The following is a 24,711-nucleotide window of genomic DNA, read 5'->3' as shown; positions in this document are numbered from 1 at the left end:
TGCACTGTGCCATGCATCTCCACTATTGACCTCTCCCTACCATTAGTGAACCTGCACTAAGTTGCCGATGTATACACATTAGATGCCTTCAAATCCATAGCTCTCACCTCCATTCCTATCCGACTACTGTATTTGAGACATATGCCTATTTTGAATCTAGGTACCACTGCCTACTGCATTTGTACCACATGCCTAATTTTGAATCTAGGTACTACTACCTATCTGACTACTGTATCTGTGCCATATGCCTGATTCTGAACCTAGAACCTAGCCACCACTGCCTATCTGTATACTGCATTTGTACTGCCCTGGATTGAATTGCACAATTTGAGACTGTTAGGGAAGTTCCCCAAGGCCCTCCTAGACCTTATCTCCTAGATAGTATCCACATTGCTACTCTGCTCACTTAACGTTAGCGTTGATTTGTAGAAAATGCTAACTGCATTACTCACCTTCTGTGCAATGGCCACGCTCGCATCCCCAGACATTCCCACTCAGGATACCGACTCAGGAGCCCCCCCCCCCCTTCAGTTAGGCACCAGTCCTCCCAACGACTCCTACATAGCAAACTACTATTCTGACCCTTCTTGCCCAAGGTATTATCGCAGGCCAGGACTAATAACCCTTGCCACCTGCCCTTGCCCTACCACCGAAAGAAATTACAAACTTCGCGCTAGACTCTCTAAACTATATGAGCCGCCCCGAAGACTCCTTTCTGACTCCAAATGCGAATCCAAAAGCCGCCATACTAGAAAACCTATTGCCCTAAACCACCAGCTTGCCTCCCCCACCACCAAAGGCCCTACCATTCCCATAACCAAGCCCAAACTTAGCTCTCATACAAACATCTCGGTAAAAACGGATGAACATTCCTATAAAGGAGCTCTCCTAAATACAAGATGATTGGTCGCTCATGCCCTTGATATAGCAGACCTAATCATTAAAGATAAACTAGATTTCATTGCTCTAACTGAAACTTGGCTCCACGATGCAGCAGGCCCGTCTCTAATGCTGGCTATCCCAGATGGCTATACCATATCCAGGCAGGACCGGGTGGGCAACCGCGGCGGTGGCATTGCCATCATATCCAAAGAAAGTTTAGCTCTCAGACTAGCCCCGACCCAAACCCTGCAATCGTGCGAATCCCTCACTGCCAAACTCCCTATAAACAACACCCAATCCCTCACCATCCACCTGGTCTACAGACCACCTGGTCCGCTCGGGACCTTCGAGGAAGATTTGCATAGCCTAATATCCAACAATGCAAAAACCACCTCACAAATACTAGTACTAGGTGACTTTAACCTAGGATTCAACGACCCAACAGACATACATGCCTCCACCATAGCCAATGCTATCTTATCACTCGGACTTTCACAAAAAGTCAACCTACCCACTCACCTGAAGGGAAGAACCCTAGACTGGGTTGCTGTTGCTAATTGCTCAGCGGTCATCTCCTCTACCACACCACTATCTTGGACAGACCACTCTCTGGTCTCATTCAACCTACTGACCTCCAGACCACCCACCACAACTGAGTCACTGGCACCGCCCTGCCTAACAAGAAATAAGAAAAATGTAACAGTTGAAAGAATCATCCCAGCCATCCTTCCAAAGCTAAACGCACTGCCAGACAACCTAGATCCCAACTCACTAGTTCATGAATATAATAAAATTATGTTAACTACCATGGACAAAATTGCCCCACTTAAACTTCGCACCAGCAAACCCAAAACTCATTTAAATGAATGGTACACACCTGAACTCAAAGCCCTTCGCCTAAAAAAGAGAAAATGTGAATCTGCTTGGAAACTATGCCCCTCTAGTGAAAAGAAAGCCATTCTCGATCCGATTTCTCGTCAATACAAAGCTGAAATCTGCCTAGCTAAACGGAACTCTTATAACATTCGCATTGCCAATTCCAACTCAAGTATGAAGGAACTCTTCTCCATACTGAAGGAACTTGAATCACCCATTACCACACCCGACACCTGCACTAAGGACCAGACTTGGTGCACAGACATCCAACAGGCACTAGCAAATAAAATAAATACCCTACAAAACAAAATTCAACTAAAAAAAGACTCCTTAAACCTCACTAACCCTCCTACACCTCTGCCTAACGCTTCACCAAGAACACACACTAACTCATTCTCCTTTTCTAAAACTACCACCTTGGAGGTCGAGAAAATCATACTTTCTCTCAAACCCTCAAATTGCAAAGGCGACATCTGCCCTGCACACATAATCAAGGATGCAGCCAGAGACCTGTCGCCATTCATCTCCAAACTCATAAACGCCTCCTTTTCTTCAGGCAGCATCCCCTCCAACCTAAAACAATCCTGGGTGCTCCCCCTTCTCAAAAAGCCGACACTTGATCCTCTCATCCCCACCAATTACCGCCCTATCACCACGGTACCCTTTCTACTGAAAATCCTGGACAAAGCGGCCTACGTCCAAATCCAAAAATACTTAGAACTACACAAACTACTAGGCTCCAGACAATCAGGTTTCCGCCCTTTACACGGTACGGAAACAGCGCTCATTGACTTGAAGACCCAAATCGATGATCTGAGGGACAAGGGTAAGACAGCACTCCTCCTCCTACTTGACCTCTCAGCGGCATTCGATCTTGTCGACCACAAGGTCCTCTGCAGACACCTGGATTCAGCTGCTCATTTCTCCCCAGAAGCCATCAGATGGATTGAATCCTTTCTGAGTGAGAGAACTATGAGAGTCTTCTCCCCATCAGTAGCAGCAGACCCCTCTCCTATTACGTGCGGAGTCCCGCAGGGCTCATGCGTCTCCCCCACATTATACAACATCTTCACCAAACCTCTGTTCGACGATTTGGATCTTCTGGGTGTCACCTACACTAACTATGCAGATGACACTCAGATTCTCCTCCCACTTTCAGGGGATCACAGTAAGGACAGAGAGTTGGTGAATAGGGTGTATCTCATCATTCAGGCATGGATGGCATCTTCATGGCCTATGCCTGAATGATGACAAGACAGAGCTTATTATCCTGGGTACCCCCCGCCAATATCAACAAACTAGGCCTTGAATATGCCGAATTCAACATAGACGGCAATATCATCAAAGTATCCAGGGATGTAAAAACCCTCGGCTTTTACCTGGATGCCACTATGTCATTCACTAAACAGGTCAACTCGCTAGCATCTAGCTCCGCGTATACCTGCAAATTAATAAGAGCAGGCAGACCTCTCCTATCCAATGATAGCTGTATGATCTTGGCAAGAGCACTCATACTCTCCAGGCTCGATTATTGTAATGCCCTATACAGTGGTGCTAACAAAGCTATAACCCATAGGCTACAAATCCTACAAAATAACGCCTTGAGAGCTGCCCTCGGCATCAATAAAAGAGAACACATCTCCAGTACCAGACGCCAACACAAATGGCTCTCCACTGACAGTAAAATCAAACTAAAGGTGGCCTCCCTAACCCATAAATCCCTCAACAATGCTGCCCCGAGCTATCTGATGGATAAAGTAAAAAGAAAGTCATCCATCAGAGAAACAAGAACCATCTATTCCAACTGTCTGATAATTCCCAGATTCAAACTCTCCACCATCGGAGGTAACGGCTTCCCTGTGAAAGCTGCTACATTTTGGAATTCTTTGCCACACAACTTGAGAGCTGATCAACCTTACTTGCTTTTTAGAAAGAATCTCATCAGTCACTTGAACTCCAACAATTCTTGTATTTAACTGTACATCTTAAACCTCTGTATAGATACTGATACTCTCTGCTTGCTTTCTTACTTACTTTTCTTACTTACTTTTCTGCAAACAGCATGTACATACATGTATATTTCACTCCTTTGTATAGATATTGATATTTATTATGTGTGAAGATTTTGCATATTTCTTATTCCTGTAATCCTTAATTTCATATATCTACAACGTTTACCTCAACTGTATATTTCTGTAACATTGTAAACAAACAAACAAACATACAATTTCTGCACATTTAAAAGTGCATCTTGCTTGGTAATGAGGAATGTGCTTTTAAATTGACAGAAACGCCACTTTATTTGATGAAGGAAGTGAAAAAGGCCATCTGAATGGGTGCACATATAAAATGTGCCCATTCATGTGTCCCTTGTGGATTGGGCTGCACTTTTTTGGGGTGCAAGTGATTTCATTTCTTGTGTTTTTAAAAAAAAAAAAAAAAAAAAAAAAAAAAAAAAGTTGAGAACCTGGCACCCTGAGTATTATTTTTTTGAAAACAGTAATTTTAGCAGATTACTTTTTAAAAAATGTTTAAAAAAAGTGTTTTTTTAAATTTTTTTTAAAGATGCTGTTTTTGCACAAAACGGCAGTTTTTGCGGTATTTTGCGCAAAACGGCCGTTTTCGCAGCATTTTGCGGGATCGCAAAATCATTATAAGCTGGAGGGTCTGTGTATTGCACAGTTTGCACAACTCGTTTCGTTTATCTATACACAGTGTTTTCCTTTCATTTCAGGCATTCGTCTGTTTCAAACGTGGGAATGTTTGTTTAGTGGAGTGTCTATGTGCATTTCCTAGATCTGCTACCCCTCGCCCTTCATTGCTTTCCGCACCGAACTTTCAGCAAGAAAATACCTCCCTTTGTAAATAAATGGTGACAAAACATCAACTATATCTAACACGAAAATAAGATGATAAAAAGCAATTACGGTGATTAGTACACCTTCGCGTCGCTTTTTGTCTCCTTTTGATTGGTTCGTCAGACCACTTTTTGAAAGAAGTAGGCATTGGATGCTGCATATGAAATCATGCATACACATACATTGCACATGACCTTGTGTTATATTAGTTCATGGCCCTAGGACCGAACAATCGGGGCACCCTCCTGTGCTACACATGAAGACATTTGACATGAGCATGGAGCGCAGACACGCTGAACACATAGCACTCACGTTTCCTCCTGACTCATCTCCTCAGCACCGATCCACAAGCCCGACCTCGGGGCTTGCTCTTTACCGGAGCCAGACCAGCCTTGCCAAGCCTTACTTGGTCAAATACGCACACTCCGTGACCTCCAACATTCTAGACTTCGGTGCCCAAGGGCGTTCCGGCCAGAAGTGCATTGTGATTTATAATAATAGTAAAAGGCGCTATGTCAATGACCAGTTCAATGCAATGTGTCTCGCACGTTTCAAGCTTTTAGTGCTGCACGTTCTCGTACTGCGGCTCAGGCCTCAAATAGTGGCCTGTAACTGGGCGAGACCATCTTGTTTGTCAGTGTTTTGCTGGAATCCTCCAATGTGATTCTGCTCACTCGGCTGCTGACTGGCGCGCGCTGCTCGGGCTCCAGTAACACTGCTTTGCTCGTCATTAAAGGAATGCAATTGGGCACTACATTCTGTGTCTGCCATAGCAAGGTTTTGGAGACTATTCCAACGCTGGGTCACTTTGTAAATGTGAATCAAGTCAGATTGAGTGGTGTTTGTGGGGTCGCTCAGAATCCAGGACGTCAACAAATGTCAGTATCGCTTTTCTAGAAGGTGTATTTTGGTAGTGTGCTTTGGGAAGCCATTGCTTATCACAAGGCTCTGGATCATACAATGCAAGGGGAGGGCCTGCTCCCCCTATTCTCATACTTAGTCACTTTGGTCCAGCGCCGCGAACAAGGGCACCATATGAAGCTGAAGGGCGCGGGGGGCATAAGCAGGGGCTGCAGGGTCACTTTAGGCATGTGCAGCGTTCAGAAGCTGTACAATACTAGCAAAAGCACACATGTGCAAAACCCATAAGCGCCCGTCACCCCCCCCCCCAACGTCCCTCTCCCCTTCCTTCACCTGCAGCCATACTACTAAGAGAGAACCAGTCTGTGAACCGAAGGGCAAGGTAGGAAGTCGCACCAGGGTGCCAAAAGGGCCCAGGTGTGAGTAGCCAGGAACAAGAAAGAACAGTGGGAGACTCCGGGGGAAGACAAGGCACACACATGCAGAATTTGCTGGCGCCAGGGCTGCAAGCCCACCACCAAACTAAGGGCCTGAGGCCACAGAAAGTGAATAAGAGGACACCCTGCCAGCAAGGGTCTCCAGTTCGCACATCTCTCCGTACGGAGTGCAAATGAGCCTTTCTGCAAATGCAGAATACGCCTGTTTTTTCACCCGACCCACCCACCCCAAGAAGAAGAAACAAGAGACGGAAACCAAAAAAGAACAGGACAACGATCGTTGTCTCAGTTGTTGGATAAGAAAGCAGTACGGGCCAGTGCGACAACCACTGACCCACGTGCCCAAAAGGACTTTGTTCTTTATGCACATTTTATGAATAACATTTCTGTATTGTGATGTATGTAACTGCAATAAAAACCACTGCCTTTTATTGCCAACACTAATCACAATGTGAGAGTAGTCTTTCGGCAACAACCCAGCAAGAGGCCCCATGGACCATAGCGGCTCCTCAGCTTATGGTTACACTAGAGCCATCTTTTCAATATGGGGCCCGATTTTGATGGTGGCTCTGTGGTAGAAAAGCCCTGCAGAATCCAGTTTGTCGCTTTTCCGGCTACACCAGTCGTCTGGTTTTCGAAAACATGTGCTTGGGCTCCAGAAACGGTCTTGGCCACTTGTTCTGGCATTCTTAGTCTCCACTTGACATGCCGGCCAGAGTGAAGGTTACCCAGTGGGAGGCTATTTGGAGACAGAGCTGCACTAGAAACCTACTGCATAAATGAGCCTGAGCGCCTAGGGGCATCGCCAGTGGCAAGGGGACATCTTCTTCTTCAGGCTCCGGCTACCCAACCCCACCCCACCCCCCCCATAGTCTTGTGCTAAAAGGAAAGCTGTCCCCTGTGCATCCTGTATCCACAGCCTCAACCTCCTAAGCAGTGCGTCATACTCTGGCCCCTGCCATACTCTTCCTGGCCCATCACTGCTTGCTTTGCATGGGCTGCAAGAGACGGGTTACATTGCACACGCAGCTCCCAGAAATGTTTCAAAAACGTGCAAAGTGCGGTTATCCACCATGCAGTCTCTCTTCCGTGCCACCCAATCCACCTCAGTCAGGCTCATTCATAATTCGGAGCATTTTCTTTTTGCATCGTGCCAATGCAGTTTAATGGTGGCACAGCACTATTTACTATGGAATGCATCGCCACCATCAAAAACACTCTGTACACGTTTGTGTAGCATGAATGCTCATATACAAATAACATGGTAAGCTTGTAGTGTGGCAGCCCCTCTACTGAGAACGAATATGTTCTAATGTTCGAATATGTGCAGATGAAACCCAGGTTGTTCTTCAGCTCAGCGGACACTACAAGCAGGACCTTACCACCCTTAATTCCATTTACAACGCCGTACAGAATTGGATTGCCTGCAACTCCTTAGCCGTCAATAACACGAAGACCAAATTTATGATCGTTGCCACCAAGAATACGCAGAGTAAGCTCACTCCTGACAATTCTGATTTCTTGGTTGCGAATCACACTATTCCGGTCTCTAAAAAGGTGAAAACTTTAGGTGTAATCCTAGATGAACTGTCAATGGGGCCTCACGTATCTAATATAGGGTCTGCATACAGCTTCATTAACAAACGCATACAATATTTTCAACCTTTCATCACCTCTGAAAATTGCGCTTTGCTGTCCACAGCGTTAATTAACTCGAGGCTTGACTACTGCAATAGTCTGTTGGCCGGTACCACCGCTCTTAACATCAACGCACTTCAAGTTGCACAGAATAATGCTGTACGTACCATCTTTGAGCTCTCTCGTCGTACACACATTTCCACTTTCAGGAAAACCCTACACTGGCTCCCCGTTAGGAAAAGAATTTCACACAAAGTTCTCACCTTAGCTCACAAGTGCCTATCCCTTTCATGCCCAGTATACCTATCGTATCGTACTAAGAGCAAAACGTGCATCAGAAATCTACGTTCATCTGTTGCACCTACACTCGTCAAGCCAAGATTCAAATTGGTTCGCTTTAGTGGCACAAGCTTCGAAGTCCAAGCCGCACATCTTTGGAACGCCCTTCCTGCTTCTCTGCGCCTTATCGATAACTATTCTACCTTTTTTAAAAGGCCATTAAGACTCATCTTTTCAATCTCAGCCCTGTCCAAGTTCTCTCTGCTTCAGTTTGCTTCCCTGGTCTAATAGGATTTTGAAGTGGGAGCATTTTACTCCCTGTTTTTTAAAGTTGGAAGTAAAACACTTTTTTGCATATTAAAAAAGTAAGTCCCATTCCTACTGAGAGTAAAATAGCTTTTTACTCAGTCAAATATAAACACTTTTTTTAAACAAATAACTCTTTACACCTGGTCATTCATACACATTAAAAGATAAATTTTTACTGCTTCGGATCAGGCTGGAATAATGTTTTCTTTCTGAGGCAGTACGTGTACTTCGAGTGGATTGTGTCTTCCAACGTATTCCTCATCTTAGATGTATTCCATCCAGCTTTGCTGCTCTTCGGAAATTTTTTCGGCAGAGGGCGCCGTGCGTCAATGTCGTCGAGTCGATGGTCCCTCGAAGGCCTCCGTCGAGGGTGACGTCATCAGGTGTATAAGTAGCACGCGTGGCGCCCGTTGGCCTCGGTTCCGTTTTTCCGCAGTATACATTGCTTCGGACATTCGGCTCGCCTCGAGTTCTGTGAGAATATATAATAACAAAATATGTCCTCGTCATCGACGCCGACCACGACCCCGAAATCGGGATTCAAAAAGTGCAAATTGTGCGGGCATAAAATGTCGATCACGGACCCGCATCGAGAGTGTTTGTGGTGCCTCAGAGAAGGCCACGACATGGAGGCCTGTACGAAGTGTCAGGCGATGACTGGGAAGGCCTTGCGAGAGAGGAGAGTAGAGGAAAGCTACAGGTAGGTCAAAAAACCGATCGCAAAACCTCTAGCGTCGAGTCGAGATCCCGTGAAGAGAATTCTCCTCGATGCGAAAGGCATCGATTTAGGTCTCGTAGCGATTCCCATCGCTCGACGTCTTCGTCAAAAAGATGGAAGAAACAACGCCACAGGTCTCCCTCCACCTCGTCGTTGGACGAGTCTCCAAAAAAGATGAAATGCCCCACTAAACATTCGTCTACCGAAGAGTGGGAAGCATTCAGGGTCAAAATGATGGAGGTGTTTGAAAAAGCAAAGCCTCGGTCTGCGCCTTCTTCGGAAGCCAGCCGGGAGCGTCATCGCTCCGACACTCGTGTGCCCTCGAGCCCGGGTGATCGAAAAAAGGAAGGATAGGGAGCCTTCAGGACGCCGAGTGAAAAATGGTCGAGTCGACCGCTCAAGGTCATCGCCGCCAGCCGAGACCATCATACCTCGAAGGGAAAATCTTCGAAGGTTGCCTCGACGCCCTCAAGCAGACCCTGTCGACGACCGCGGTGTTGTCGATGCCGTTATCGACGTCAACGCCGAAACCCTCGGCGCCAAAGGCTCCAGCCAAGCCAGGGAAGCCAGAAAAAGATGAGGATAAGGTTACAAAACCGGTATTGTCCTCAGAGCCAGGTACTAGACCTCTTCCTCCTCCTCTCTCAGAGAAGGTTTTCAAGCCTCTCCTCAGAAAAGAGTTTTTCAAATCCCTGACCTCAATTTTTGAGGAACAGGAGAGATCTGATGAGGAGAATGTACCTTTTGGGCTGGAATATGGCACCCCAAATGTTCCAGAATGCTTGATTTCAGAAGAAAGCAGAATGAGGGACTTGGTGGAATCATTACACAATGCAAGTGGCATTGACACATCTCCTGAAAATGACTTTGGCAGACCAGAACCAGGAGAGCATGCCAGTCCATTATACCGTCAATTAATGACAAAGGTAGTAGATTACTTGGGATGGGCTAGACCATTCATCCAGGATGATTTAACAGATATATTGGACCATGGTCCCACCGAAGACCCAGTACTACCCTTTCATGTAGCCCTGCAAAATAGGGTGGCCAAGAATTGGGAAACTCCGGATTCTATTCCTCTGGTAAATAAATCCCTCACCTCCAAAATACCGCCCGGCCAGTAGCGACCCCGTTTATCTGTCCAAACACCCAACTCCAGAGAGTCTGGTCATACAGGCAGCCACAGCTTCTAATAAACGTGCATACCAGTCTATCCATCCAAACAGGTACCATAAGCATGTGGATGGTTGGGCACGGAAGGAATTTTCAGCTGGGAGCATGCCATTAAAATCTGCCAACTCCACATGTGCCTTGGCAACATTTTCATACACTCTTTGGGAGTGCATTGCAGTGACGGCGGAGCACATACCAGAAGGGGAAGAAAGGGATGGGTTCCTAGCCATCGTTAGAGATGGAAAGGAAGCCATGCAGGAATCCCTTCAATCTGGATTGGACACTGTGGATAGTGTAAGCGGGTCCATGGGCACTAGCACGGTAATGCGCAGATTTGCGTGGTTACGGAAGTCGGGTTTCGCACCGGACGTACAGAACCGCCTTCTGAACATGCCTTTTGACAGGTCTCACCTTTTTGGCAACCAGGCTGACGAGAGCCTTGAGAGGTTGCAGACCTCAAAAGCAGCTGCCAAATCTTTAGGAGCTGCTATTGGGCAACCTCAGCCTTTTCGTGCGCAAGGACAGTCATGGAGGGGACGATCCTATCATTACTACACCTCATATGGAAAGGCGAGAGGAATGGCCAGTCAAAGGCCACTTGTGGTTGACGAGGAAAACGAGCTAAACCAGCTCCAGCTGCAGCCTCTTTGCCATCAGCGGCTGCAACATCCGCCACAAAACCGCTTTGAGGACTTGCATCACAAAACACCTATAGGGGGCAGGCTGTCGCAGCATCTGCAAGAATGGCGAGCCATTACTTCAGATGTTGGGGCTCTAGAAATAATAGCCCAAGGTTACTGCCTTCCTTTTCTAACACAACCTCAAAGCAATCCACCAGGGAGACACGCGTTGAAGTCTTCAAACCCGCTCCTACAGCAGGAAGTTTTAACCCTGCTGGAGAAAGGTGCTATAGAACCAGTACCTGCAGTGGAGAGGAACAAGTGATGGTACTCCCTGTATTTTTTGATCCCCAAAAAGGATGGAGGACCGAGACCCATCTTGGACTTCAAAAACTTGACCAAGTTCCTCAGAGAGGACAAGTTCAAGATGGTTACCCTTTCTCAGATCCTTCAGGCCCTTCAACTTTAGGACTGGTTGGTGTCATTGGACCTCCAGGATGCTTATTTTCATGTGCCGATTCATCTCAAACACAGAAAATACCTGAGGTTTGTAGTTGGCGACTCACATTATCAGTTTCGAGTCCTGTCATTCGGGTTGACCTCCGCCCCGAGGGTCTTCACCAAGTTAATGGTAGTGGTGGCAGTGCACCTCAGGAGAGGGGGGATTCATGTCTACCCCTACCTGGACCATTGGTTGATCAGAGCGCGTTCTGCCGACAAGCACTGGATCATCTGAAAGTCACCTACCACTTCCTCCACAGACTGGGCTTCTCCCTCAATTGGAAGAAGTCACAGATGACACCTTCCCAACGGCACCAGTACATAGTGCCTGTACTAGACACATCCTTGGGAAAGAGCTCGCCTCCCAAGTCGAGGGCTCAAGACATTCTTCAGATGGTTTCCAAATTCCAAAATGCCCAAAATCTCCAGGCCTACGACTTTTTAAGGTTGCTTGGCCTCATGGCATCCTGCATCTTCCTAGTGCCAGAGGCCAGGCAGAGGATGTGATCCCTGGAGTGGGCTCTAAAGACTCAATGGTCCCAGTTCTCAGGTCAAATGACTGATTTTTTTTTTTCAGATTCCGAACAAGGTTCAGCAGGATCTTCAGTGGTGGACTTGCACAGAGAATATCCTAAAAGGAGAACAGTTTTGGCAACCATGGCCGGAGATTACAGTAGTGACGGACGCCTCACTCTTGGGGTGGGGAGCTCATGCCAACGATCTGACAATCGCCGGTCGTTGGTCTCCATTGGGGTCCAAACTACACATCAGTCGTTTAGAGCGGAGAGCAATCCGACTAGTGCTGAAGGCTTTTCTGCCATCTGTTGGAGGAAAAAATGTCCTGATAATGACGGACAATATGGTGGCCATGCATTACCTAAACAAGAGGTGGTGTGGGGGTCACTACCTCTGTGCAGAGAGGCAATGCAGCTCTGATATTGGGCATTTCAGGAGGGAATCTCTTTAACGACAATTCATCTAGCCGGGGAAGAGAATATGACGGCAGATGCTCTGAAGAGGCAGAGCATGGTATCCCACAAATGGGAACTGGCTCAGGAAGTCATTCAAGAGATCTTCGCCCTTTGGGGAACCCCTCAAGTAGACCTGTTTGCAACCGGAATCAACCGAAAATGCGAAAGGTATTGCTCAAGGGAATTTCCCCCGAGAGGAGCCCTGGGGGACGCGTTGGTGGTGGTGTGGAATTTCCCACTATTGTACGCGTTCCCTCCGATTCCCATCATTCCTCAGGTCATCAGGAGTCTGAGAAGGTTTCGGAGCGGTATGATCCTAATTGCCCCGGATTGGGTCGGGAGAACATGGTACCCATACCTTCTAGACATGTCCATCTGTCCTCCAGTACGTCTTCCTCAGAGAGAACCTTCTCTCTCAAATGGAGGGTCAGGTTCTCCTTCCAGAGGTCCAAACGCTCAACCTTCATGCTTGGTATCTGGAAGGTTATGGAGGTGTGGCTTTCGGCAAGAAGGCCAGCAACAAAGTCTCAATACTGTTGCCGTTGGAAAAAGTTTTGCAACTGGTGCAGAGAATGTCGATTCTTTCCTATGCTCTATTCTGGAAGTATTATCTTTCCTCTGACCCTAGCACATAGAGGTCTGAATATCGGAACAATAAAAGGTTACCTTGCAGCGCTTTCCATTTTCAAGCGCTCATCGGAAGAATGCTCCTACTTCAAAATTCCTTTGATAATACAATTCTTAAAAGGACTCGCTAATGTGTTTCCTCCTCACCCATTTCAAGTACCGATCTGGGATCTAAATTTAGTCCTAAAATTCTTAATGTGTGCTCCTTTTGAGCTTATGCACATGTGTCCTTTAAGATTACTAACGTGGAAAACCGCCTTCTTGGTTGCTCTAACATCAGCAAGAAGAGTGAACTAATTGCAAGCACTGTCTTCTGGGCCACCCTATACTGTGTTCCATAAGGACCGAGTTGTGTGGAGGGTAAAACCATCATTTTTACCGTAAGTAATATCTGATTTTCATTAAAGTCAGAAAATTGTCTTACCCGCATTCTATCCTCCACCCCATCCTTCGAAGGAGGAGGAAAGATTACACAGGTTGGATCCAAAAAGAGCTTTAAGCTTTTACATCTCTAGACTTTCCAGACTTAGAGTGGACAACCAGCTGTTTATAGATTACACAGGAAGGAAACTGGGTCAATCGATGACAAAACGGACAATTTCACGCTGGACCGTGCTTTGCATTTCAGAATGCTACAGACTAGCTCAAAAAGACCCTCCGGAAGGGTTAAGGGCTCATTCCACCAGAGGCATCGCCTCCGCCCTTCAAAGAGGTGTTCCAATAAGGTCCATTTGCGAAGCAGCAACTTGGTCTTTGCTACACACCTTCTCAAAATTCTATAGCCTGGATGCTTCCCAGTCTAAGGAGCTAACTATACTCAGCCATCTAAGAGTATCAAAAAATCTACCCCCTCCTCCAGAGGAATTGTCCACACTGCTTTGGGAGTCTATCTAAGATGAGGAATACGTTGGAGGACACAATCCACTCGAAGAACAAGTCACTTAACAACTGGTAACGTTCTTTCGATTGGATGTTCCTCCAACACATTCCTCATCGCCCTCCCAGCCTACCCCTCTGTAAATTTTTCCGGGTTATTGCCATCTCAAATCTTCCAAGGCTGGTACCTGTCTGCCGGCACAATCTACACAGTACAAGATCAAAGATAAAAAGGGGAAAAACGGAACTGAGGCCAACGGGCGCCGCGCGTGCTACTTATACACCCGATGACGTCACCCTCGACGGAGGCTATCGAGGGACCATCGACTCGACAACATCGGCGCCCTCTGTCGAAAAAAATTCCGAAGAGCAGCAAAGCTGGATGGAATATATCTAAGATGAGGAATACGTTGGAGGAACATCCAATCGAAAGATTTGTACTCCTTATTATTTGGGTGTATTTGTCTATTTTTAGGGAGTAAAAGTGTCGGATACTTCCCTTATCTGTAGGGCTGGATACGCGTAAGGCGCAGGTATGGGTGGGATTTAAACCAATGCCGGGTTATGTGAGACAGAGTTCTCAGATCCCGTTGATCGCTGTCGACAGGCGTGAATTTGTTGATGACCATAGTAAAGCGAATCTTTTAGGGGCACGTTTTGCAGGTGTGCACAGTACGTGTAATTCTCTGGCAGTGAGACAAGAGATGAGACGTTTCATGATTGCAAATGTGTGTTGGAGAATGTGGAGGTGTGGATGCCCTGTTTGGACGTGCGTTTCTCGAAGTGTGAGTTACGGAAAGCCTTAAAGGGGAGTAGGAACTCTAGCCTGGGAGAGGATGGGTTGCAATGTCTTCCTGCAGAAGTAACCAGATAACTGCTTGGAGGTAATGTTGAAACTGTATAATATGGTGTGGGTTAGTGGGACGATGTTGCTTGGGTGGAAAAGGGATATCCTCCTCCCGATTTTGAAACCAGAGAAACCAGCCGATTACTGTGGGTTTTATCGACCCCTCGCTCTGAAGTCTGGCCTATGCACATTCATGGAGAAAATGGTATGTGAAAGACTGGTATACTTTCTGGAGTGCAAGAGTAAACTGACTGTGTTCCAGCATGGATTTCAGGAACTTAGGTCAGTTATGGATGCTGTGATTGCTCTGATGTTGGCCATTGAAGAGGCATTGAGCTGCGGAGAAATGGTGGGCGCCTTCTTCATAGGCATGGAGAAGGCTTATGATATGGTGTGGAGCGGTGGCCCGCTCTACCTACGCATAGCGGGAGAAAAGTGTACAAGGGGAATTATTTTCCTGAGTCAAGAATTGTTTTGAAAATATAGTGGTTCGTGTGAAAGTGAGGGATACCGTATCCCAGGAATACCTGATTTGTCAGGGCATGTTGGTAGTCCTGTCTTCTTTAATATTGGTGGATGGTCTCCTATGAAACGTCCAGGAGTGAGGATGTAAAGTAGGGTTCTATGTGGATGATGGGATGCTATGGGTGAGAAACAAGTGAGGTAGTAGTGTTCGGCAGAAGTTGCAAATGACATTGCATGTCGGGCAAGGATGGTGCACAAAATGGGGTTTTATGATGTCTAGCTCCAAGACTTAGATTAGGACTAAACCTGCACCTTAGACTGCGTGGGATTGTTTTGGAGCAAGTGATTGAATTTAGGTACCTAGGAGTGTCTCTGGATGAGCGTTTGTATTGGAATACATAGGTTCACAGGACGGTAGCGAAATGTTGAGGGGGGGAGGGGAGTGTCGGACGAGCATGAGAGTGCTGTATATTGGAATGGTTAGGAATGTGTTGGAGTACGGGGTTCAATTTCAGCCTGGTTACAGCAAGACTCAGCCTGGTTCGCTGGGTAGAGTCCAGGCAAGAGCATTGACAATTGTGACAGGCACAGTAAGGTCGTCGCCTACTGAAGCCGTGCAGGTGTTAGCAGGGGTGTTGTTCCCTTGGATCTGAGGAGGGTGGAATTGTGTTAAATATTGATTGAAATGCCACTCCTTCAGTGATTGGCACCCAGTAAAAAAGTGCCTGGAGGTTAATTGGATGCATGTGTACAAAGGTGAAAGCTGGGAGAGAAGAGGGGGGACCTATGGGTTTCATGCTGATAGGTTAGTGAAGCATCTGGGGGGGTGGCGGTGCTACGGATTGTGGAGAATGGCAACAGAGAGTGGTTTTCCATATGGATATTGCATGAACCGAAGATCATTTTAGAATTGACGAAGGTAGTGGTGAAAAAGAAGGGTGATAGAGGGGAAATCAAAAAATTGGCGCTTGGGTATGTGCGGATAAAGTAGGTGGACAAGTGTATAGCAATGGATCCAGGGACCCCAATGAACACAAAGTAGGTAATCCTACTATTTTAAGGCGGAAGAGGAGTTTAAAAGGGCAAGGCTATCAGATAATGTTTCCATATGCACGGCAGAGTTAATGGCAGTGAACATGACAGTGGTTAGAGCTATGGCGAAATGGCTGGCAAAAGTAGTAGTATTTGTGGACTCACTGAGTGCGTTACGAGCTATAAAGAAATAGAATGAGGACAGAAAAGATATTATTGCGTATTAGACAGCAGCTGTAAAAATGCACAGTGGGAGGGATCCCCAGTCATTGTGGATATTGGGAAACAAGTTGGTGGAAAGGGCTGCGTATGAGGCCACGACTCGGGGAAGTAGTGGATACAGAGATTCCCTTAATTGTGTCTGAGTTTCAGGTGGCAATGAAAGGCCGAGTTGAGGGAGAATGGCAAAGCAGATGGGATACGAGCAAGAAAGGGAGGTACTTGTATGCAGTACAGGTACAAAGGAAGGTTCAATTAAAGAAATGTGGGGGAATGCAAGTTAGCATGCAGAGAGGAAACTAACTTGAATCGGCTAAGAGTGGGCCATGCAGGTTTGAAAGAATGGAAGTTTAAGATGGGTAACGTCATTTCTGCGAATTGTAAGGCGTGTGGAAGCCCAGAAACTGCATCATTATATTATATTATATGATGGGATGCGAAAAGTTCAGACTGCAGAGGGAATTGCTAATAGTCAGGATGAGTAGCATTGGGGTGTCGGTGAAGAGTAGATCTGACTTGCTTCACCTCAAAACTGGTCAGAGTAAAAGCAGTGGAGGTTCCTCCTTCAGTATGTTGGGGAGATTAGGAAGTGGGAGGAGCTTTAGAAGAGGTGAGTGACTGACTAATGGCGGACAACGCCTCTCCAGATGGAAATCACTGGCTCTAGCCCTTGAGGAACCATCCCAAGAAGAAGCGGGTGATCCATGGCTCATGGATGATCCCCAATGAGGGGGAAACGTCTAGGTGGTTGTTTCCTCCTTGGGAGCTGTTACGGAGCAGAAATGGCTGTACTGTTTTGCTCTGTGGCCCTTACCAGGAGGGGGGGAACTTCCAGGAACTGTTATTCTGTGGCATGTTAACTGAAATAGCCTATTCTACTCTCAAACTTAACAGAATGGCCTCCTTGAACATTTTGGAGATTAAACGAGGTCCTATGTTTTTAAAAGCATCTGAAAACCTTCCTGCATTTTACAGACCTTTTATTTATTAGGGTGAGTATTGTGACCAATAAAAAAACTCTCTGGGAGAGTTCTTGGGCCAGAGCAAGACAGAGCTGTGCTCTGGCAAAACTCGTCTTGCTGGAGCGCTGTTCCATGTAGAACCAAGGAACAAACCCACCCCCCTAAATTGAGGAAACTGCCTGCACCCGAGTTTCGCTAATCTCCCTAATGCTGTGCGTTTAAAGTCTGCCATGAATCTGGACTCTCAATGCCAGCGTGATATGCAACATTCACAGGCTTCCTCTGAAAGTCCTCCCTCACTAGGAGAGCAGAAACTCAAGCAATGAAAAGGTCCAAAGCTGTATACATGTCTTATGCGTTGTACACATTTTACTGTCATGGCAGCTATTCTGACAGATGCCAAGCTAGCATTGCATGCTCAGAAGGAATGCACATTTGAATTACTATTAGACATGTTTGGTGGCCTTGCTTATGTTCCCAAAATGCGTGTTTTTTTTTATGCAAAGCAGCCAGCATCATGTATTCAGGACACTCGCACCTAGCTCCACCCCTCAGTCCCGCCCACACCACTGACCATCTGCACCCGCACCCTACAACTACCCAACTATCACTTTCCCGGGGCGGGGGTGAGTTTCTCCAGCAAATGTCCTTTTCCAGCTCTGATTACTCGCACAAAAGGGTCTCTTACTGGATCACTATCACAGACCTGTTTCACCTTTAAAAATGTGGGCCTCCTTACACTCCCAAATGCTGTTCTGCAAATTCACCAGTCTTGGGTGCCGCGAAGAGATGTGGCCTGGCCTGGGGTCTCTCACCCCAGCCCTTTATCCCCAAGGGGGAGACAGCCGATCCCCGAGTATTTTTCCTCAATTTCCAGCACTGTGCCACGCTCTATGCACACATTGACCACGATGCATTGCAAGCAGGTGTTGTGTGGGGATTGGGACTGTGGAGTTGAGTTCATTGCTTGTGTAATGGCGTAATCATCTGCCTCTTAATTTCAGCGGCACCTCTCCTCTGGCCTGCCTCAATGCCATGCTCCACACAAACTCTCGAGGCGACGAGGGCATTTTCTACAAGGTCCCTGGCCGCATGGGCGTCTACACACTAAAGGTACTGCTCTTCCTTGATGCACTGATAAATGAAGCTCTTGGGCCGATGAATCCTTTTTGTGTGTGTGTTTTTTGCTTGACAATCCCCTTATTCTCCCAAGTGCTGGCACTGGAGGAGGCCAGCGTAGCCGAGGCGGGCGCCGATTGGCTCGCAGCTGGAAGCCGGTCATGCGAGCTCTTCCCTTATTACCTTCAAAGCCTCCCCATCCTGTGCTCGATATCGATTAACATACCTGCCTGCGCCGTGCTCAGGCAAGCCATCTGGCGCCAGAACCCCAGAAGGGAGTCCGATGCATGCCCCTTATTATGCTGCGCCTGCTTGACCAAAAAGGGCATTTCAAGGCGCTCTGGGAGGTATTGCCTGGGACAGTAAGTGCATTGTTCGTGCGTGCTCTGCTTTCCCCACTACAGCATGCTTGGGTGCTGCTTCTAGGGTCATCTTCTCAAGAGCGGGACGTGTCTGTTCCTTTTCTAGAATTCCCCACGGATGCTGGTGGCTGGCTCCTCCGGTCTGACGCCTGCACGCTATGAACCACTGGTGGCGTCCAATCACATAGCGTGTATCCCCCCCCCCCACTTTCATGCACAGTTTGGTATTTCTCGCTGTCTAGGTCATGTGACGGTATTGTGGTTCCGTTTTTGATGTTGTAGAAGGAACAGTTCATTTTGCAGAGTGTTGTATGCACACGTCGTTGTCCATGTTTTATCGGAAGCGCATTGTGTTGAAATCCTTTCCAGATCTTTGGTGACGCTTTCCCAAATGTATGCCTCCTGTGTGTTGCCACTGCTTTCTTGTTCCCGTGGGTGTTTTTATAAATTGCCCAAATGCCACATTTGGGCAAGACAGAATCGGAGCACTTTGAGATGCAATCGGCAATGGTGGAACTATACAAGTCAATAGCAGAATTTGTGAAATAATGTCAGAATGTGACTTGTGTAATAGGGAGTGTCCCGCACTGCCGCGAGCTGAGGGCGTGCATCGCAAGTTAATCTGCACTCCCAATTTTCCTAAATTAATTGACGGGGAAGAAAACAGGTCAGCAAATCTACTCTGCCCATTACCCTTCCTTTTACACCACCTGAAGCCCTAATTTGTTCCGTCCTTACCCTACATTTTCCAACCAGCAAGCGGCGTAACCCCTTCCTGCCACGTTGAGTCTTGGGAGCCTTCTCTCAGGAGCCTGTGGATGGTGACTCCAGTCTCCAGCACTGGAAGTTTCCCTCGGCCCTCTATTGGGTGCTGCTGCATGCATGCTCACCCTGGTGTCCGCATGAGGCTGGACCAACCTGTGTTGGCTCGTGTCGTGAGGATGCACCCTCCTCCCGTGCTTCCCCATGTCGGCATTCAGCAGGTTGGTGTCTCCCGATTCATGCATGTAGTCTTTATTGTTCGTATCCCTTGGGGCTGCTGCAGAGCTGTGCTCCTGCATAAGGCAGTGGCCTCCTTCTGACTGGTACCATCTCCTTGGTGGATTCCTTATCGTGGAACTGTCCAGTTTGCACAGCGCCAGATGGGACTAGCTGTAATCTGAAGTGACTCTGTCCCGGGTATAAGTGGCGCGGCTACCTGTATTCTGAAGTGACTGTGTGCAGGGTATAAATGGTGAGGCTACCTGTAATCTGAAGTGACTGTGTACATGGTATAAATGGCACAGCTACCTGTAATCTGAAATGACTGTGTCCAGGGTATAAATGGCGCGGCTACCTGTAATCTGAAGTGACTGTCCAGGGTATACGTGGTGCGGCTACCTGTACTCTGAAGTGACTGTGTGCAGGGTATACGTGGTGCAGCTACCTGTAATCTGAAATGACTGTGTCCAGGGTATAAATGGCGCAGCTACCTGTAATCTGAAGTGATTCTGTCCAGGGTATAAATGGCGCGGCTACCTGTAATCTGAAGTGACTCTGTCCAGGGCATAAGTGGTGAGGCTACCTGTAATCTGAAGTGACTCTGTCCAGGGTATACGTGGTGCGGCTACCTGTACTCTGAAGTGACTCTGTCCCGGTCATAAGTGGCGCGGCTACCTGTACTCTGAAGTGACTGTGTCCAGGGGATAAGTGGTGCAGCTACCTGTAATCTGAAGTGACTGTATCCAGGGTATAAATGGCGCGGCTACCTGTAATTTGAAATGACTGTGTCCAGGGTATAAATGGCGCAGCTACCTGTAATCTGAAGTGACTGTGTCCAGGGCATAAGTGGTTAGGCTACCTGTACTCTGAAGTGACTGTGTCCAGGGCATAAGTGGTTAGGCTACCTGTACTCTGAAGTGACTCTGTCCAGGGGATAAGTGGTGCGGCTACCTGTAATCTGAAGTGACTGTGTCCAGGGTATAAGTGGCGCAGCTACCTGTAATCTGAAGTGACTGTGTCCAGGGTATACGTGGTGCGGCTACCTGTACTCTGAAGTGACTGTGTCCAGGGGGTAAGTGGTGCGGCTACCTGTAATCTGAAGTGACTGTGTCCAGGGCATAAGTGGTGAGGTACCAGTACTCTGAAGTGACTGTGTCCAGGGCATAAGTGGTGAGGCTACCTGTACTCTGAAGTGACTGTGTCCAGGGCATAAGTGGTGAGGCTACCTGTACTCTGAAGTGACTGTGTCCAGGGCATAAGTGGTGAGGCTACCTGTACTCTGAAGTGACTGTGTCCAGGGCATAAGTGGTGAGGCTACCTGTACTCTGAAGTGACTGTGTCCAGGGCATAAGTGGTGAGGCTACCTGTACTCTGAAGTGACTGTGTCCAGGGCATAAGTGGTGAGGCTACCTGTACTCTGAAGTGACTGTGTCCAGGGTATAAATGGCGCAGCTACCTGTAATCTGAAGTGACTCTGTCCAGGGGATAAGTGGTGCGGCTACCTGTACTCTGAAGTGACTGTGTCCAGGGTATACATGGCGCGGCTACCTGTAATCTGAAGTGACTGTGTCCAGGGCATAAGTGGTGAGGCTACCTGTACTCTGAAGTGACTGTGTCCAGGGCATAAGTGGTGAGGCTACCTGTACTCTGAAGTGACTGTGTCCAGGGCATAAGTGGTGAGGTACCAGTAATCTGAAGTGACTGTGTCCAGGGCATAAGTGGTGAGGTACCAGTAATCTGAAGTGACTGTGTCCAGGGTATACATGGCGCGGCTACCTGTACTCTGAAGTGACTGTGTCCAGGGCATAAGTGGTGAGGCTACCTGTACTCTGAAGTGACTGTGTCCAGGGCATAAGTGGTGAGGCTACCTGTACTCTGAAGTGACTGTGTCCAGGGTATACATGGCGCGGCTACCTGTAATCTGAAGTGACTGTGTCCAGGGCATAAGTGGTGAGGCTACCTGTACTCTGAAGTGACTGTGTCCAGGACATAAGTGGTGAGGCTACCTGTACTCTGAAGTGACTGTGTCCAGGGCATAAGTGGTGAGGTACCAGTAATCTGAAGTGACTGTGTCCAGGGCATAAGTGGTGAGGTACCAGTAATCTGAAGTGACTGTGTCCAGGGCATAAGTGGTGAGGTACCAGTAATCTGAAGTGACTGTGTCCAGGGTATACATGGCGCGGCTACCTGTACTCTGAAGTGACTGTGTCCAGGGTATACATGGCGCGGCTACCTGTAATCTGAAGTGACTGTGTCCAGGGTATACATGGCGCGGCTACCTGTACTCTGAAGTGACTGTGTCCAGGGCATAAGTGGTGCGGCTACCTGTACTCTGAAGTGACTGTGTCCAGGGTATACATGGCGCGGCTACCTGTACTCTGAAGTGACTGTGTCCAGGGTATACATGGCGCGGCTACCTGTACTCTGAAGTGACTGTGTCCAGGGTATACATGGCGCGGCTACCTGTAATCTGAAGTGACTGTGTCCAGGGTATACATGGCGCGGCTACCTGTAATCTGAAGTGACTGTGTCCAGGGTATACATGGCGCGGCTACCTGTACTCTGAAGTGACTGTGTCCAGGGCATAAGTGGTGCGGCTACCTGTACTCTGAAGTGACTGTGTCCAGGGTATACATGGCGCGGCTACCTGTACTCTGAAGTGACTGTGTCCAGGGTATACATGGCGCGGCTACCTGTACTCTGAAGTGACTGTGTCCAGGGTATACATGGCGCGGCTACCTGTACTCTGAAGTGACTGTGTCCAGGGTATACATGGCGCGGCTACCTGTACTCTGAAGTGACTGTGTCCAGGGCATAAGTGGTGCGGCTACCTGTACTCTGAAGTGACTGTGTCCAGGGTATACATGGCGCGGCTACCTGTACTCTGAAGTGACTGTGTCCAGGGTATACATGGCGCGGCTACCTGTACTCTGAAGTGACTGTGTCCAGGGCATACATGGCGCGGCTACCTGTAATCTGAAGTGACTGTGTCCAGGGTATACATGGCGCGGCTACCTGTACTCTGAAGTGACTGTGTCCAGGGCATACATGGCGCGGCTACCTGTAATCTGAAGTGACTGTGTCCAGGGTATACATGGCGCGGCTACCTGTACTCTGAAGTGACTGTGTCCAGGGTATACATGGCGCGGCTACCTGTACTCTGAAGTGACTGTGTCCAGGGTATACATGGCGCGGCTACCTGTACTCTGAAGTGACTGTGTCCAGGGCATACATGGCGCGGCTACCTGTAATCTGAAGTGACTGTGTCCAGGGTATACATGGCGCGGCTACCTGTACTCTGAAGTGACTGTGTCCAGGGTATACATGGCGCGGCTACCTGTACTCTGAAGTGACTGTTTCCAGGGTATACATGGCGCGGCTACCTGTCCAGGGTTTTAATGGTGCCGGCTGCCCCTAGCCCAACTGTTTGTTTTTCGATGTCGCATGTTATGATGCTTCAGAGCATGCTCTGAGCCGCTGGCTTGAACAGTCAGCTAAGTTTGAATTCTGGGTTTTTACTTTTTTGATTGCTTTGGACATTGGTGCATTTTCTAAGAAATTAGTACAGAAATCCTCTGGGTTTAAGCCTGCAGCAAATTTCAGAGGATGGGTCTGTTATGGACACACATGGCCGCTGCATGAGGTGCCTCTGCAGCAGTCGCAACGCCAAAGAGGCTGCTGTGTGTGTCTCGGGAGAGGGCCAAGTTGAGGAGTTTGCCTCCAGTGGACCATAGGGCCTTGTTTAAACCGGAGCAGGCACAGTTGGCACATGCTGAAGGGAGGGACTTGGCTGAATCCTTTTACAGATTCCGGGAGGAGACCCATAAAGATTGCACTCAAGGAGGTCTTCTCGATCCTCCAAACACAAGTACTTTGATAAACCAGAGAAGGAAGACCACGGACTGTCATGGATCTATCCCCGCCCCACCATGTCAGTGGTAACTGCTGTTGGGGGACCACAGATGGCGGCGGCTCTGGCTCCAATGATCTCATGGGGGGGAGGTTGGGGTGGAATTCAGCAACTGCTGACGGCCCCCATGCCTACTCCCAGTGTTCTTGTTAAAGAGCGCAGGTGAAGAGCCAAACCCACTGGGTTGGGGCCTGTTTGACGGGAACATCTCTAGTCACTCAGTAGGGTAGATGGAGGTACTACTAGATGTTGGCATAGCGCTGCACAGCACACCAGAAGTTATGGGGCAGCCAATTGGCTCTGGAGTGCAAGATGCAAGTAACGAGTTGTGTTGGAAAGTGGATATGCTACTTGACGGGAAATACAAATTAGTATTGGCTCTTGGGATGCATCTTATCCAGAGCCATAGACAATTTAGTAAGGTCAGGTGAGGTGGACAAGGTCCTGAAATACCTTCAGGACATCAGTGGCCTGGACACTTCGTCTGAAATGTCCATAATTAGTGGGTACAAAGAGGCCCTAATGCCAAAAGACCATTATGTATGGCGCTTATGAGGAGGGCTTTTAAGGCCCTGGATATCCAGGTATTGGCCATTTCAAATGACAGGGTGAGGGATAAATTGATGGATGTGGTAAATAAAGGCCGAAAGAAGGCGAACTCTTTCTCCAGCATGGGTCTGGCATGGATTCACATGCTCATGAATGTTCCCCGTTGTCAGGCTGGGACTCCTCGGTAAAAGATTAAAACAGTTTCACTTATAAACTGTATTTCCCCTTTAAACCAATCACTGTCCTCTGGGTCATACTGCCCCATCCAATGACAGTCCTCTCCTGAAGCCCCTCCTCTGGGGCTTTTTTTGTACAGAAAAGTTCTATTTTTGGTTCAAATAAGCCTGTGTGCTCTTTTATTCATCTGTCCATGGCGGGAACCCATTTTCAGTGAAGTTCCGCGCCCCTCAAGGGTGAAGATTCTACAAGGCCTTTGGGCCTACTTCGCGCCCCCGACTATGACGGAGGAAAAGGAGGGGAAGGTCCCTCTTCAGGCCATGCACCAAATGCGGACTACGGAATGTGTTTGTGGAGGACAAACACCTACAATGCCTCTACTGCCTGGACCACAAGGAGGTAGAGTGCGAGATTTGCCTAGGATTTTTGAAGAAAACATTGAGGGACAAGCACAGTAGGCTG

The 24,711-nt window shown here is 47.9% G+C and overlaps 1 protein-coding gene across 1 annotated transcript in view; it reads left to right on the top strand.

Moving 5' to 3' along the window:
• Positions 1 to 24,711, top strand: part of ASXL2 (ASXL transcriptional regulator 2) — a 747,150-nt gene that overhangs the window by 181,753 nt on the left and 540,686 nt on the right. Inside the window, exon 3 of the mRNA XM_069605568.1 lies at positions 18,156 to 18,264. Coding sequence (XP_069461669.1) covers positions 18,156 to 18,264 — 109 coding nt within the window. The remainder of the gene's footprint in view (positions 1 to 18,155; positions 18,265 to 24,711) is intronic.

This window comes from Ambystoma mexicanum, chromosome 4p, assembly GCF_040938575.1.
Source record: "Ambystoma mexicanum isolate Mex_15411 chromosome 4p, UKY_AmexF1_1, whole genome shotgun sequence".
NCBI lineage: Eukaryota > Metazoa > Chordata > Amphibia > Caudata > Ambystomatidae > Ambystoma > Ambystoma mexicanum.
This window is presented reverse-complemented; position numbering and strand designations above follow the sequence as displayed.